The sequence below is a fragment of the Rhagoletis zephyria genome, unplaced genomic scaffold, assembly GCF_001687245.7.
Source record: "Rhagoletis zephyria isolate East Lansing unplaced genomic scaffold, Rhagoletis_zephyria_1.1 Rzeph_scaffold_00328, whole genome shotgun sequence".
In the NCBI taxonomy this organism is placed as follows: Eukaryota; Metazoa; Arthropoda; class Insecta; order Diptera; family Tephritidae; genus Rhagoletis; species Rhagoletis zephyria.
In genome coordinates, this window is record NW_016157412.1 from 25,723 (window position 1) to 41,235 (window position 15,513).

The 15,513-nt window shown below is 42.0% G+C and overlaps 1 protein-coding gene across 1 annotated transcript; it reads right to left on the bottom strand.

The window, feature by feature from the left end:
• Positions 1 to 1,236: 1,236 nt before the first annotated feature.
• LOC108359029 (uncharacterized) lies at positions 1,237 to 6,291 on the bottom strand. The gene is made up of 3 exons (XM_017610654.1): positions 6,273 to 6,291; positions 1,707 to 2,047; positions 1,237 to 1,313 (listed from the first exon to the last, which is right to left on the bottom strand). The coding sequence occupies exons 1-3, from the start codon at positions 6,289 to 6,291 to the stop codon at positions 1,278 to 1,280; spliced, it is 396 nt and encodes a 131-aa protein (XP_017466143.1). The 3' UTR covers positions 1,237 to 1,277.
• Between the last annotated feature and the right edge of the window lie 9,222 nt (positions 6,292 to 15,513).

Below are 15,513 nucleotides of genomic sequence, written 5' to 3' on the forward strand. Positions count from 1 at the left end.
CTTAAATTACGGCCGCTTTTCATATAACGGTAAATTTCAGAAATGCGTGAAACTGAAATATTTCGAAATTTAAGGACGCTAATTTACTCTTACTATCTAGCGGTAGCTTTCGGAAAGGTTAAAAAACATATATTTAATACTTGCGCCGGGTATTTAATGTTCGGCTCCGCCCGAACTTAGAGTTTCTTACTTGTTATTTCTCGGATTGCGCGACCTTCTATGTACAGATCTTGTATGCACCAATATCTACCGCAGTAAAGGTATAATTTGCATCACAGGCTGCCAGAAGAACTATTGAATAGTTACCCTTATAATTATAAAAAGGGGCCGATGTTGTTCAGGCAAAATATATTTATACTAGATCGCCCTCATCCGCTTCGCTGAGTGTATGAAATTTTTGCGTGCTACATAGAGTAAAATTTATTTCAAGAAAACTCAATTCAAAAACAGGAGGTTTAAAATTTGTTTAACCATCTTCAAAATATTTTCACACTATAACTTTTTAAAGCTAAGCGTACACGGTAGATAAATCTCTCTAGATTTTTACTGAAATAGAAATCTCCTCTCTCAATTAAGTTTGCATGGTAGAGCAACTCTAGGAGATATTCATTCTAGCTAGAGACAAAATAGAGAAATCTTAACATTTCTCTATCCCGTACTCTACAAGCTCTTTACACGGTAGACAATAGTTACCTCTCGCCTCGAGTTAGTTTTCTATCTCCAATTGTTGTCAACGCTTGTTGTATGTATGTATATATGTATTTATATCAAAGCCACGATGTAGAAAATATAGTTGGCGCCATCAGCGGAGCGCTTATCCTTCGTCGATTTGACAGCATTCACCTATTTGCTGACGTCATAAAATACATTTTCGCAATATGGACAAGAATTAAATTTTCAAATTGTACTCAATTGCCAAAAAAAAATTTACCTAAAAGTAGACAAACGTACCTAACAATTAAACATGGCAACCTCTCTCTGCGATACTATGTGTACTTTTGGACTCACATCAAATAATCTTTAATATTAATTATTTAATAAGATGGACAGAAAAATGCCAATCACCTGCCCGGGTCGGGAGCGTGCAAAGCCTTCAGGGATGCCCTTGCTGAGGCTAAGACAAAGCTTGGAAGAACATGATTAAATTTATACAAAGCAATAAGAGCAGGAGTAGGGTAGCTGATGACCTGCTGGACCAATTGGTTCTTGAACAAAGAGCAGACGTTGTCATCATCAGTGAACCCTATAGAACAAAGGAAACCTGGCATGTTGACCAATCAGGCTCGGCCGCGGTATGGATTGCTAACCCCAACCATCGCGCAGAGAGCAGGGGGCTCGACGCTGCTACGTCTGGGTGAAAATGGCACAAATAACTCTGGTGAGCTGCTAGCTGTCTCCAAACGACACAGTCCTTGTCTTCCCGGAAAAGCTCGAAGACCTTGAAGACGAATTGCGCGATATAACCGGCCACATAATTGATGCTGGAGATTTCAACACAAGAGGCGTGGAATGGGGTATGCCCCAGACAAACACCAGGGGAAGACTGGTCCTTGAAATGGNTGGTGAGCTGCTACCTGTCTCCAAACGACACAGTCCCTGTCTTCAGGGGAAAGCTCGAAGACCTTGAAGACGAATTGCGCGATATAACCGGCCACATAATTGATGCTGGAGATTTCAACACAAGAGGCGTGGAATGGGGTNCCAACCATCGCGCAGAGAGCAGCGGGGTAGGACGCTGCTACGTCTGGGTTAAAATGGCGCAAATCACTGTGGTGAGCTGCTACCTGTCTCCAAACGACACAGTCCCTGTCTTCAGGGGAAAGCTCGAAGACCTTGAAGACGAATTGCGCGATATAACCGGCCACATAATTGTTGCTGGAGATTTCAACGCAAGAGGCGTGGAATGGGGTATGCCCCAAACAAACACCAGGGGAAGACTGGTCCTTGAAATGGCAGCCCGCATTGGCCTGACCATCCTCAACACCGGAACGACCCCTACATATCGAAGGCCGGGTTCTGGACACTCTATCCCTGACATAACCCTGGTCTCAGCAAGCCTATTTGGTTGGTAGCGACCACAACTACATCACCTTCCAAGTCACTGACACAACACNAAGGGCTGACGGATGGAGAGTGATGGAAGACCTGAGTGGTAGCGACCACAACTACATCACCTTCCAAGTCACTGACATCACGCGAGGGCAAACACGTAGTATCCCTCGCAGGAAACCAGGATGGAACCCGTCTAGGGTCGATGTTCGCAAGTTCGATACGTCACTCCTAGCAGATTCCCAAGGCATTTCACCCACAACGGGAGAGATCCACAACAGGGAGTCTTGTACTAAGCTGGTCGAAGAAACTATACGCTGCATTCACCGGGCATGCAAAGCCTCATTGCCACAGAGGAGAGCATGGTCAGGTAAAAGCNGAGAGATCCACAACAGGGAGTCTTGTACTAAGCTGGTCGAAGAAACTATGCGCTGCATTCACCGGGCATGCAAAGCCTCAATGCCACAGAGGAGAGCATGGTCAGGTAAAAAGCAGGTATACTGGTGGAATGACCGAATTGCTGAGCTGCGAAGGGCCTGCCATAGAATGCGGAGACTCGCAACGCGCGCTCGTGGTAGACCCGAGGCGCTGACCAGAGCAGCAGCCTACAAAAGCGCTAAGAAAGAACTTGGGGCCGAGATACAGAAGAGTAAACGGATCTGCTGGAAAGCCCTGTGTGAGGAAGTCGATCATNGCGCGCTCGTGGTAGACCCGAGGCGCTGACCAGAGCAGCAGCCTACAAAAGCGCAAAGAAAGCACTTGGGGCCGAGATACAGAAGAGCAAACGGAACTGCTGGAAAGCGCTATGCGACGAAGTGGATCGCGATCCCTGGGGCCAGGGATACAAAATAGTGATGAAAAAGTTCCATACATCATCACAGGCGATGGATGAGGCCCGAGTTAAGAATATAGTGGATGCGCTATTTCCCACACACCCACTAAGAGCCGACACAGTGTTCGTCGAGGAGCAAGCCGAGGCACCACTGTTTTCGACAGACGAGCTGAAGCTAGTCCTGCGAAGCATGAAAGCAGGCAAGGCTCCAGGCCCAGATGGCATACCATCGAAGGCAATCAGGTTAGCAGCGAAAACGAGCCCCGATCTCCTGCTTAACATGAACAACAGCTGCCTTAGGGCCCGGGTCTTCATGGTCTGAAATTGGCTATAGCCAAAACGGAGATCGTGCTTCTCACCAGGAAACGGATCCCAACAATTATAAATATAATGGTCGGACCTCAACCCGTGACGACTTCTAGGTCTACAAAATACCTAGGGGTGAAGCTTGACAGCAAACTCACATTCTGGGAACACATCCATGGAGTATGTGAAAAAGCTGCGCAGAGCACGGCGGCTCTAAGCCGGCTGATGGCAAACGTGGGCGGCCCGAAGCCATGCCGCAGGAAGCTTCTGATGACAGCGGTCCAATCGGTGCTCCTGTACGGGGCAGAAATATGGGCTGACGCATTGAAAGTCCAAAAATACCGGATTCAAATGTCTTCGGTCCAGCGCAGAGGGGCACTACGCATTGCCTCTGCATACCGTACAGTGTCCGCAGATGCGGTTCTAGTTATTTCTGGCGTCATGCTAATTGAGCTACTTGCTTGCGAGCGAAAAGAGATTTACAATCTCAGTGCCGAGATAGGTCGAGCAGCTGCCGCGGCAAGGGCGCGCGAGCAACTGATCCAGCAGTGGCAACAAAACTGGAACGCGAGCACAAAAGGTCGATGGACACACTCCCTGATAGCCGACCTTCAAACATGGCTGAACAGACCACATGGGGAAGTCGATTTCTACCTGACGCAATTCCTCACCGGTCATGGTTACTTCCGAGAATATCTTCATAGAATGGGAAGGGTGGACTCACCGTTCTGTCACTACTATGGAAACGTCGAAGATAACGTGTACCACACATTCTTCACCTGCGAACACTTCTTGATTTCGCGCAGAATGTTGGAAGAAAGACACGGAGACATTACTCCGGACAACATAGTTGGGATAATGATTTCCAGCGCAGAAAAGTGGGAAGCAGTTGCGAGATACGTGAAATTCGTACTCCGCTGCAAACGAGAGGACGGTTGTCTACTGAGGACACCCGAATGAAACGCCCCTACAAAAGAGCAGCCCCAAGGCTCTAACAGCGCGCTCCTGCATCTGAAGACATGCAGAATTGCGGTGCCAGATGCGGGATTCTTGCGCGGGCGGTGGGAGTTTGGGTTTTAGTGGGTAGCCCAACACGCTTCGGTGGGAGTCCCACACTCGGGGAAGGTAGTTTAGAGACTAGCGCCCCCGGCCAGTGCATAAAGCATTTCCCTCTCCTACGAAAAAAAATAAAAATAAAAAATCGACCAAAAATATTTCCAGAGAAATGCAGTATGAAAAATTCCGTTTGTATGGGAGGTGCCACGCCCTCTTTCCTAATCGAGATTAAATGTATCCTAATGTTGGGCTAAATGACAGAAGTGTACAAAATTTCATGATGATCGGTTGAATAGTTAAAGCGTGAAAGCGTAGCAAACAAATAAACTCACTTTCGGATTGATAATATTAGTAAGGATGAGTATCAGTCGAAATGGTTTTGAAAGTGAGTCAGATAGCTTGCGTATAATTAATTTAAATTAGACTTTGCAAACATATGGCAACCCTTTAAACGATATATTCAAACGACAGAATTTTTAAGCCTCTTGGCATCCATTTTTTTAATATAATTTTCAAATAAAAAACTCCCTTAATTGAAGTTGAATTTAATTTTTTTAAAACCTGGCAGCCTTCATCCATGAGCAAATAATGATTTTATATATCTCCAAACCAACTTCCAGTAATCTACCAAAAATATTTCCTGAGAAATGCAGTATGAAAAATTCCGTTTGTCTAATCGAAATTAAATGTATCCTTTATTTTAAGTTGACCTAAATGACCGGAGTGTACAAAATTTCATGATGATCGGTTGAGTAGTTAAAGCGTAGCAAACAAACAAACTCACTTTCGGATTTATAATATTAGTAAGGATGTTTGCCGTCAATAGCGGAAACACAATTAGGTAGATCCCACATTGAATAAAAATCGTTGGCAATGCGTTTCCATTCATTCTTCTGTGGAACCCATAAATAAATTGGACCAAGTACTTCCCATAAGACATCACACGTCTCTCCAACGACTGCTTTCATTGTGGAGAGACCTATTTTAAAGGCAGAATAATGAAACTGCTGCGCTAAATATCTATATACATACATAATTTTTCAAAAACTGATGTTAGTTTCCCATGCGAGTTTGTGTACATATCTATGGCATTTTATGGCTAGTTAATCGTTGTTTGGGAACCCAATGAAATATCGCTTTAAAGAGATAATGGCTTATCTCATGATAAGTTGCCTTAATAATATGCCACAGATATATATATTACATAAATTATATATAGATATGTACAATAAATACAAATAAATACAAACTTACGTGGGCGTTAAATATAGGCGGCATTCTGGCGAAATGGACGGCCTATTAAAATTTTTTGTAACTTTCTCCTTAATCAAGTTAAGGAGCAAGTCGAAAACTTGCTTCTCCATCCTAACATTGTTTTTAAATTCCTCCTGGAATCGAAAATTTGCAGTGAAGAAGCCACGTGTCCCGATCCCGCAGGGAAGGTCGCACCCACCATCTACGACTGCCATAAAGCCTCTTAATACACTCACTGGCTTCCAACAACAGAAGCACAATAATTATTATTTGAATTTTTTGCATTTCGAAGTTTTGCTTTGGGATATTTAATTTTTAATGGGACACCGAAAAATTTTCTGCTTTTATAAGAACGTTTGCCGCTAATAGAAATCAGCTGATTTGTTTACACGCATCGAATACTTCATTGTGGCATCCCTCTACGTTACGTAAGTCATGTCGGACGGACTATTGACTGAAGTAAAGGAGAAGTGCTGATTTTGACGGACGCTTTAGGTTTTCTATTGGCTATCTCTCTCACGAACCTGCCACTCAGTGACTTCTATCTGCTCTTACAATGTTCCTCTATTGAAAAAGAAACTTTAGTACTCATCCCCAGATAGTAAATTGGCCAATACATGGAAATAGAAACCACCCAGTAGAAGCTCGATGCATACGACATCGCTGTTGGTGGCATGAGCTTGCTGCTGTGTATACATGCCAGTATAAGTGAACCTTCATTTCCATTTAACACGCGTGGTTTCTCAGGTTTCTCAGAGCGTATGCGTAGTCTAACCATACTGCTGTGTGCACATGGCTGTATTAATATTTCAAACATACAAAAACGCATTAATCGAACAGTATTAAAGCATTCTTAGAAGATATGTATCCCCATATGTAAATGCTAATTTTCTGATACATTTTAATATATGGGGACATATAAAAAAGTAGCATTTACATATGCAAATGCTTATCTTGTAAAAGCCCGTTAGTGCTGAAAATATTATCGCACACCATGCCCGTTCACTAAAATTTTTGTACAAGACTGAAAATATTACAAAAATTCCGCTTCAAAATTATCACGAAATGTATTAAAACAACGACAACGTACGTTCGCTTGCAGTTCGCTAGATTTGAATTTATTTGTGGAAATTCATGACTACGCATGAATTGCTCACACTAATTCACTCACATAGCAAGTATTCTTCATGAATGCATGCAACCGATTTCTACTGGGTACTTACCTGAAACTACTTCAAATATTTGTTGCGAAATAATTGCGATCTCTTGTCGAAGAGGCATGGCTGCGTTTTCATGGTTTCGATTATCCTTTCCTCCATTATTTACTTGCTGAAAGGTTAAAATCTATGTTTTAAGTACCAATTCTAGTTAATTTTTATATTTACCTTGATTTTTTCTGCAAAAGTCTTTGGCGGCGGAATTGGTAAAAGAAAGAATAATTACAATCAGCTGATTGTTAAAGCGCCCGAAAAGATAAGAGTTGCCCATCTTTAAGCTTGGCGCTGAAATTAAAAAGTTCTACGTGACATATTTCATGCTTTCTCATACATTTTCTCTTATCGGTCAAAGCAAAGTGAAGCAAAAGTTTATCTGGCATCAGCTTTATCAAATGATTTTATTTTAATATTCTTCTAAATATATGTATATATATTAAGGCTTAAAGGCATTGTTGCTCCACCACAAAAATGAAATTCCGTCGATTCCTCTAGCATATACCACTGATATGAAGGAGTCCAACACTGTAATGGAACAAATGCTTGGAAACATTGGGTCTGGGACACATAAATGGCAAGTGGTCAGTGATTTAAAGGTTTTATCAATTTTAATAGGAATACAAGGAGGATATGTTAAGTACCGTTGTTAATTTTGCGAGTGGAATAGTCCAGCGGTGAATAAATACGAAAGAAAAGAGTGGCCTCGACGAAAAATGTTTCAAAGCGGGTGAAAAATGTACTCATGATACCACTGATACTACTGGAAAAAATTATATTGCCACCGCTCCATCTCAAAATTGGTTATATGAAACAATTTTTTCAAAAAACTCAATACTGACAGCGACGGTTTTCAATACATTCGAGGTATATTTCCTAGGCTATGCGAAGCAAAAATAAAAGAAGGTACTAATCATATTAAATCGAACGAGGATGCTATATATAGTAGAGCTCTAGATACCCGGATATCGAGCAATGCGAGTAGCTCGATACTCGCTCGAAACTCGTTCATTGCTCAACTGCTCAAATGTTTGTTCAAAATTTTCGAGTTTTGAACAATTTCATAAACAAAAGAAAATTTGTAAATTGTATTTGTCAGCAGCTGCTTTCTAATACATGTTAAATAAACTATATTATTAAATACCAACGTAACAATCTTTGCATTATATATCAATAATTTGAAAAATTTAAAAAGTTGCTACCAAAAATGTCAATATAATAAAAAAAAACATTGCTCAAATTACTCGAAAAAACACGAATTGCTCGAGCTCATGCTCGGAAATTTTCGAGTAATGAGCATTGAACAAGTGTGCGAGTACTCGCTGCTCATATACCCGGGCTGTTTGAAAATGTGCGAACAAAATCGAGAGCTCTAATATATAGTAAATCTTCAACTTTAGGGATATTTATTGGACCACAAATTCGCAAATGAAAGATGAAGATTTTGGATCTAAATTAAGTCCAGTTGAAAAAAAGCATAGGACAGCTTCATTTGCCTAACCAAAAATGTCCTAGGCAATAAAGGAAGTGAAAATTACGCTAACGTTGTTGACGAGTTTCTTGATACATGTTTTGAAATGGGGTGTAGGTTGGCAATCAAAATTCATTTTCTACATGCACATTTAACTTATTTTCCTGAAAACTTGAGCCAATTAAGTGGCGAACAAGGCGAGAGGATGCTTCAGGAAATGGATGCGGAAAAGAAAAGATTTCAGAATAAAAAAAAACTGAGCACGCTAGCGGACTATTGCTGGTATCTGAAAACAGAAACAATCGACGATGTGTACAAAAAAAGCGACATAAGAGTTTGTTTTTGCTCTTCATAATAAATGTTTGTTAAATAAAGTAAATATGAAACGTAACGTTCGCAAACGTGCTAAGTCCATTTTTTTAATTTTTCAGGAGGGACAAAAAACCGTCTAACTTTTTTTGTTGTTAATATTTTCCTAATCTGTAAATGCAGTTTTCTTCCTTAGATCGTCTTGTTTCAGTAACAATAATCTGCCAATTTCAAAACAGACTTATAGGCTCTTTTGGAACTTACCACATTTTCTTTTTATGATTTTGTTCTTTTAATTGGACTAGCACATTTTCTATCAATCTGTTTTTCATTACTTTTTTTATTGATAAAAGATTAAGTCGTTTATTTTAAATATATTTGATTGTTTAAAAATGAATAATAACCTCATACAGTCTTATTTCACAGCTTTTAACAAAAATACCTATCTTAATTCGTAAATTTATGTACCATTTATAAAGGAAAATAATTAGAAACAAGTAAAGGAGTATAAGTTTGGGCGAAACCGTACTCTACATACCCGGCGCAAATATCAAATATTGTCGTCTCAATTTTCTGTAAACTGCCTTTGCATGATAAGCAGGGGTGTTTTTCCTGATTTCAATCATTTTCGATAAGATGATGAGTTAAACTCAATGATTTAATTGAACCAAGTTTGGTAAAAATCGATAAAAGGTTATAGAGAAAATGGGCTAATGCCGCAACTGCCCCCTTCCCGTTAAAACCCTGCAGATGCTGTCGCCACCGGGATGGCAGGAGTGCCAGAACCGGACTACGTGGGGGTCTCTAGGCAAGGGGCCGGATTGAGCGAGCGATTTAGGGGGGTGCAGGACGGAATCGCCAGCACCAGAGCGGGGTCTGTCCTCGAAGGCTCTCCACAAGAAGCCTTTGGGAATGCCTCAACGGCAGGTATCGTCGGGCCGGGAGGCTTACTCCGACAGGCGGTGAGGATGCTTCTCAGTTACCTGAGAAACATACGAAAATGCTCGATTGGGCCAAAGGGGTGCTGTGTGGCCTGTAGGAGAGAGCTAAGAACCCGACGAAAAGAGAACCGAGTGCGCCTTCTGCAGGTCCTAAGAGACAAAGGTCTCAAGAGGGAGAAAGCTCCCGCGCAGGTATGGGAGTGCGCCTGCTCTGTTCAGCGAAATTGTTAAGCGGGCTGGATCAATTATCTTGGGGGTCTTCGATCGAAGCAGAGGAGATGGCACCATGTCAAGGGAAAACTGGAGGCGCGTGGCAGCAGCCTTCTCCTATGTCTTTCTGAGGGTGGTCAGCGGAAACCCTGGTCCACCTCCGCGATGTGAGGATGGTGGCTCGAATCATGGCGTCCACAAAAGGATTGTCTGCGCCGACAAGCGGTCGGCGTATCTATATAAGTCTGCACTGTCTCTGGTGGCGGAGGTTAGGGAGGACGCCAAGCTGGAAGCCGTGGACGAGAATGAGCTTCCTGCCAGCCCGAGTGCCCGTGTCTGGCTCCCCCCTAGCCCTCCGCACCGGAGGAGCTTTCATTAGGAGGCGCTTTCAAGTGCTCCTCCAATATACCTGGCGACACTGAGCATAGCGTTTAGCGCTAGAGTAGGAGTGGTCCAGAGCGCCCCGCTGATTCCAACGAGGGCCGCCGTTTGTACGCGCTCTAGCTTTCTAACTTGAGAGGTATTTTCCAGTGAGCTCCCCCACACAATGACCCCATATAACATTATTGGCTTAATAATGGTTCCATATAGCCGGTGCATCACTTTTGTGGAAAGGCCTCATCACTTACCCATGGCAGTCTTGCAGCAGTAGAGAGCCGCCGATGCCTTCTTTACTCGTTCCTCAACATTAGGTTTTCATGACAACTTCCCGTCCATGATCACGCCCAAGAACTTGACCCTGTCAGAGAGAACAAGTGGAACACCCCCTATTGAGAAGAGCTGGGCATGAGGCTTTTTGTACCTCCTGGTAAAAAGAACGAGCTAGCGGACCAATTTTTGACCACGTTTATGTACCTTTGCATAAGATCGTACAAAGTGTTCAAGAACTTTCCTCTGACGATGAGTGCCACGTCATCCCCGTAGGCAATAACCCGGCATCCTCTCCTTTCCAACTCCTCCAGGACATCGTTTACCACCCTGCGGGTGCGTCTGCTCAATCGACGATGACCCAATCCGCTGTGACAGTTCTCTCGTGAAGCATATGTGAGATGAACCTAACTAAGTAGCTCTCGACTCCGAACTTAGCAAGGGCCCTTATTATCGCCCCAAGCAGGACATTATTGAAAGCCCCCTCGATATCAAAGAAGGTACCTACTACAAAATCTTTTTTCTTAACAGGAATCCTGTTTCTTATGTACAGGTCAACCAGTCTCTCAAAAGTCTTCAACAAGATAGATGAGCGACTGATTGGTCTGAAGTCCCTCGGGGATACATGAAGTTTATTTCCTGCTTTGGCGATGAACGTGATCCTTGCACTCCTCCAAGCCCCAGGGATGTACCCTCTTTCTAAGCAGCTCGCATAGATAGGGGTGAGCCAGCAGCAAGAGACCTCCACAGCTTTTTGCAGCTGCGGAGGAATGATGCCATCGGGTCCAGGGGACTTGAAAGGCTTGAAAGAGGCAATTTCCTCTCCAGTAGTTCACCGGAGGCAGTCGCCTGTTCCAACACCGGTGGGCTAACACGGTGCAGAACTTTCCGGGCAATGAGTGTCAGGGAGTAGCTTAAGCGATTTCTCTCCACTCATCGCCCAGTTTCCCTCTTCGTCCCACAAGTATCCCAAAGGTACGGGATTCCTCGCGAGGATTCGCCTAAATTGAAATGATTCATTACAGCCTTCTACGACTTCGCAGAAATTTCTCCATGACTCGATTTTGGCCTTTCTTATCTCGTACTTATAGATGCCCAGCCCGATCTTATCGAGTCTCTAGTCGGAGTGTTGTCCATTCTTCCTGGCTTTGTTGAAAGGCGTCTACTCGATGCCCTGAGTTCTCAGAGTTCCACCGTCCTCCATTTTGGTCGGACTTTGCCCCGGGCCTACTCAGCGGGCATGATATTTCGATGGCGCTCTTACAAGCTGATTTATACTTCTCCAGCGTAACATCAATCGAGCCTTCGGTAATTAAGTTCTCCTGGGGATCCTCTGGGAGTAGTTCCCGCAGTTTTTTACTATATAGGTCTCAGTTTGTTCTCCTGAGATTTCTAATGGGGATACTAGTTGGACGAACTTCGTTCAGAAAAAACTGAATATACCTATGGTCCGAAGGGGAGTGATTATTGAGAACCCTCCAATCGGAAATGCGGGATATTACAGAAGACGAGGCTAGGGTAGGTCAAGGACCTCTTGCCTAGCCGCGGTGATAAAGGTCGGTTCGCTTCCTCTATTACAAATACATAAGTCCTCACTTAGAATATAATCAGAAAGTGCCTCATATCTTGCATTGATATCTGAGCTTCCCCAGCACGAGTGTCGCGAATTTGTGTCTGATCCAATCACTAAGTCGGCTTTCCATCGCCTCGCTTCGGCTGTGGATTCACGTAGCAGTAATGGAGGTGGTTCCACCTCGTCGTCATGCGCCATGTATGCGGACATAATCCAGAGCTTTCTGGCGCCGCTATCCAGGCTAACAGTCACAATGTCCTCGTTGCTGAAATTAGGTAGGATCAGTGCTTTGAATTCGTTTCTGGTGAGCATGCAGAATCTTGGTCTGCCTGCTATTTTCTTTGCCATCAGCTTGAAATTAGGCGTCCTGATGCCGGAGATACCGCTATTGCTTAGCCACGGCTCCTGGATCAGGACTATGTCGGCTCTACCTTGCTCAAGGTGGATTAGGAGATTAGCGGACGCCACCTCAGGCTGTTAGCGGTTTATTTGCAGGATCTTTATCCTCCGGAGTCTTCTCCAGCCACGCTAGTTCGACGTTCTCGTTTACTGAGGCTAAGATACCCTCTTCCTCCGCCCTGCCACAGAACCGTCCGATGCTGATGACAGATCCCTCGTTGGAATCAGCGGGGCGCTCCGGACCACTCCTACTCTAGCGCTAAACGCTATGCTCAATGTCGCACCTGTCGACATTGCGGGCAAAGTAGCGGCGGTTCGCTCAGCCATTAGCCTCAATAGCTCTGGGTTCTCTTTCAACTCAGCCAACGGGCACTCGACGATTCTCGAAAGCTTCGACTTACTGCGGAAAGAAATGGACCAGAGTCACCCGAAACTGGCCCCAAAAGGATCCTTCTCCATGCACATCCCTTCAAGGGACGCATGGGGGAAGGGTAGTCTCTGGGTAAGAGTTCCAATAAACATTTGCACGGACTGATCGAAGCTGGAAGTGAGAGTTGGAAGAGGTGTCTACTCTCAGGAACTCTCAGTAGATCTTACTGCTGGATCTCTGCAGCGTTTTTCAGGCCGAGGTGGCCGCTATAAAAGAAGTAGTCGATTGGCTATGCACCAATGTATTGTCGACAAGGAGGGTATATATATACAGCGCTAGCCAGGCGGCAATCAGGGCGGTGGGATCGCTAATAGTGTGTTCAAAACTGGCCGGGGAATGCTTCGGATCACTTCCAGATCAAGCTGAGTTGGGTCCCAGGGCACAGTGATATCACAGGAAATTGCAGGGTTGATGAACTGGCTAGGCAGGTAGTCATTGCCAGATTTCAAAGATTTCTTAACTATACCCTAAACAAGGATCGTACCGAGTTCGGTAAGGATTTATGAATTGGCTAATGAGATGCAGAATTTCATCATAAGTGGGCGGGGTCACGCCCATTTTCCAAAAATCTCATAATAATATTTTTTACCAAAAATAATCATTCACATACCAATTTTTAACAATTTCCATCCAATATTTACTAAGATATCGTAGTTCTTGCATTTTTCGAAAATACGTTTATATGAGAAGTGGGCCTGGTTACAGTCCGATGTCGCCCATTTTCAATTCCAACCTATCTTGGATAAAGGGCAACCTACAAACCAAATTTCGTGTACATACACGGACAGAAGTGTTTATATTTGTTTCTATATTTTTTTGGACTTAGCACATTTGCATACCACTGCATAACAACACGTAAGAACGACATTTCGGTAACTTTTTTTTTGTAATGATGTATACTGCATTAAAAGTTAAATTTTCATAAAAAGCGGACTTAGCACGTTTTCGAACTAAGCCAACGATATTTTAGTGGTAGTTAGTTTCATAGTGTGTTTGCAGTAATTGACGGTTTCATATCAAAAAACCCTTCAAATTGGGATTAAATCGAAAATTAACAAAAAAATTTATTATTATTTTTTTTAATAAATAAGGTAAGTTTGCCACCTCTTTATTCCAAAATCCGGTAAGCTACATACCTTTATGAGCGTATTTTCATTCTCTTTCCAGTGATACATCAAAATTTAAAATTGGTTCAGAAATGTTGAAATTATAAGCAAAAAGAAAATCTAACCCTCGAAAAACTTTTTTTTTAAATTGAAATATTGAGGAATAAAAGCTAGTTTTCGACTTTTATTTTTCGGAAAAACGTTATGATATTTGACTGCTTATTATTCCAGTAGTTTAAAAAGAAATAAAATGCCTGGTGGCAACCACTTGTTAGTTAGAAGGCGTTCAAAGTCTTTGTTTTGATTTATCTATTGGTTGGCATTCGGTATATTCAAGTTGTATTAAAGTCTCAAAGGGTGAAAAAAGTAAACGATTACAAAAATAGTGTGTTTATAAAATGGAGAATATTAATGAAGGTATGCCAAATATAGTATCTTTCACTTTTTTGTAATGCTAAGGTAATTTTGTGTTTAAATAGAGTGTGTTCGTCTTTCAAATTTTGCAAACATTTAATGTGTTTAGTAAAGTATAAATATTGGGGATCAAATAGGATCATTAAAAATTACATATGCGGAGGAGGCTACAGCTTAAATTTTTTTCAGAACAAACTAACTAAAAAATTGCGATACTTTAAAAGTTTTGATTGAGAACAATAAAGATGTTGTTGCTGTGTACAATTGGATTGCTGGAAATAGGTACAGAGAAGAAGAGATCAAACAAACGAGAAACAAAATTACATTTTTTGTTAAAATGCAAACAGAAGGTTACGCGATAGAAATTTTCGAAATTCATAAATAGCCGATATCGAGTGGTTCCAGCGTATTATATGCTCAGTAGTCTGGAAAATAACTTATGCAAGCTCACATACGCGGTTTTGCATTATCTTGATACGCGGTTTTGCATTTTGTTGATACGCGGTTTTGTACTTTAAACGACGATATATGTATGTATACACTTGGCTATATGTACATATGTATGTATACTAGGGTGGCCTAAAATACATGTGAAAAAGTAAATTCGGCCTTTTTATTCTCTCATCCCCTAGGATTGTTCTAAACTGAAAAAAATGTGCCTCTATTCTTTTATTTTGAAGTCAAAAAATATTAAGAGGTCGCTCAAAGCGCTTAAAATTTTCCATATGTTTTCATATGAGAAAAAACTTTTCGGAGAAATGGTATAGAATTTTTAAAAATCAATATTTTTCGATCGGAAAACTCTGTTTCTCTTCAAAAGACCTTCGACAATAATACCCATTTGTTTATTTAACCATTTTTAATACTAACGATTTTTTATTGGTCCTCACATTGCATTTTCGGGGTTTTGTGGGTTTTTGGCGGACCTATAAATTATAGCGATGAAAACGTGGTTCAATAAACAATTGGGTATTATTATTGGGAATCTCCTACAGAGAAGCAGAGACTTCGGATACAAAAATATTGATTTTTAAGAATTCTGTACCGTTTCTACGAAAAGTTGTTTTTTTATAATATAAAATACATGGACAACTTTGGGCGCTTTGAGCGACCTCTAAATATTTTTTGATTTCAAAATAAAGGAATAGGGGCATATTTTTTCGGTTTAGAACAATTCTAAGAGATGAGAGAATAAAAGGTTCGACTTTATTTTTCACATGTGTTTTTGGGCCAACCTAGTATACATACATATGTACACATAGCCAAGTGTATACATACATACATATCGTCGTTTAAAGTACAAA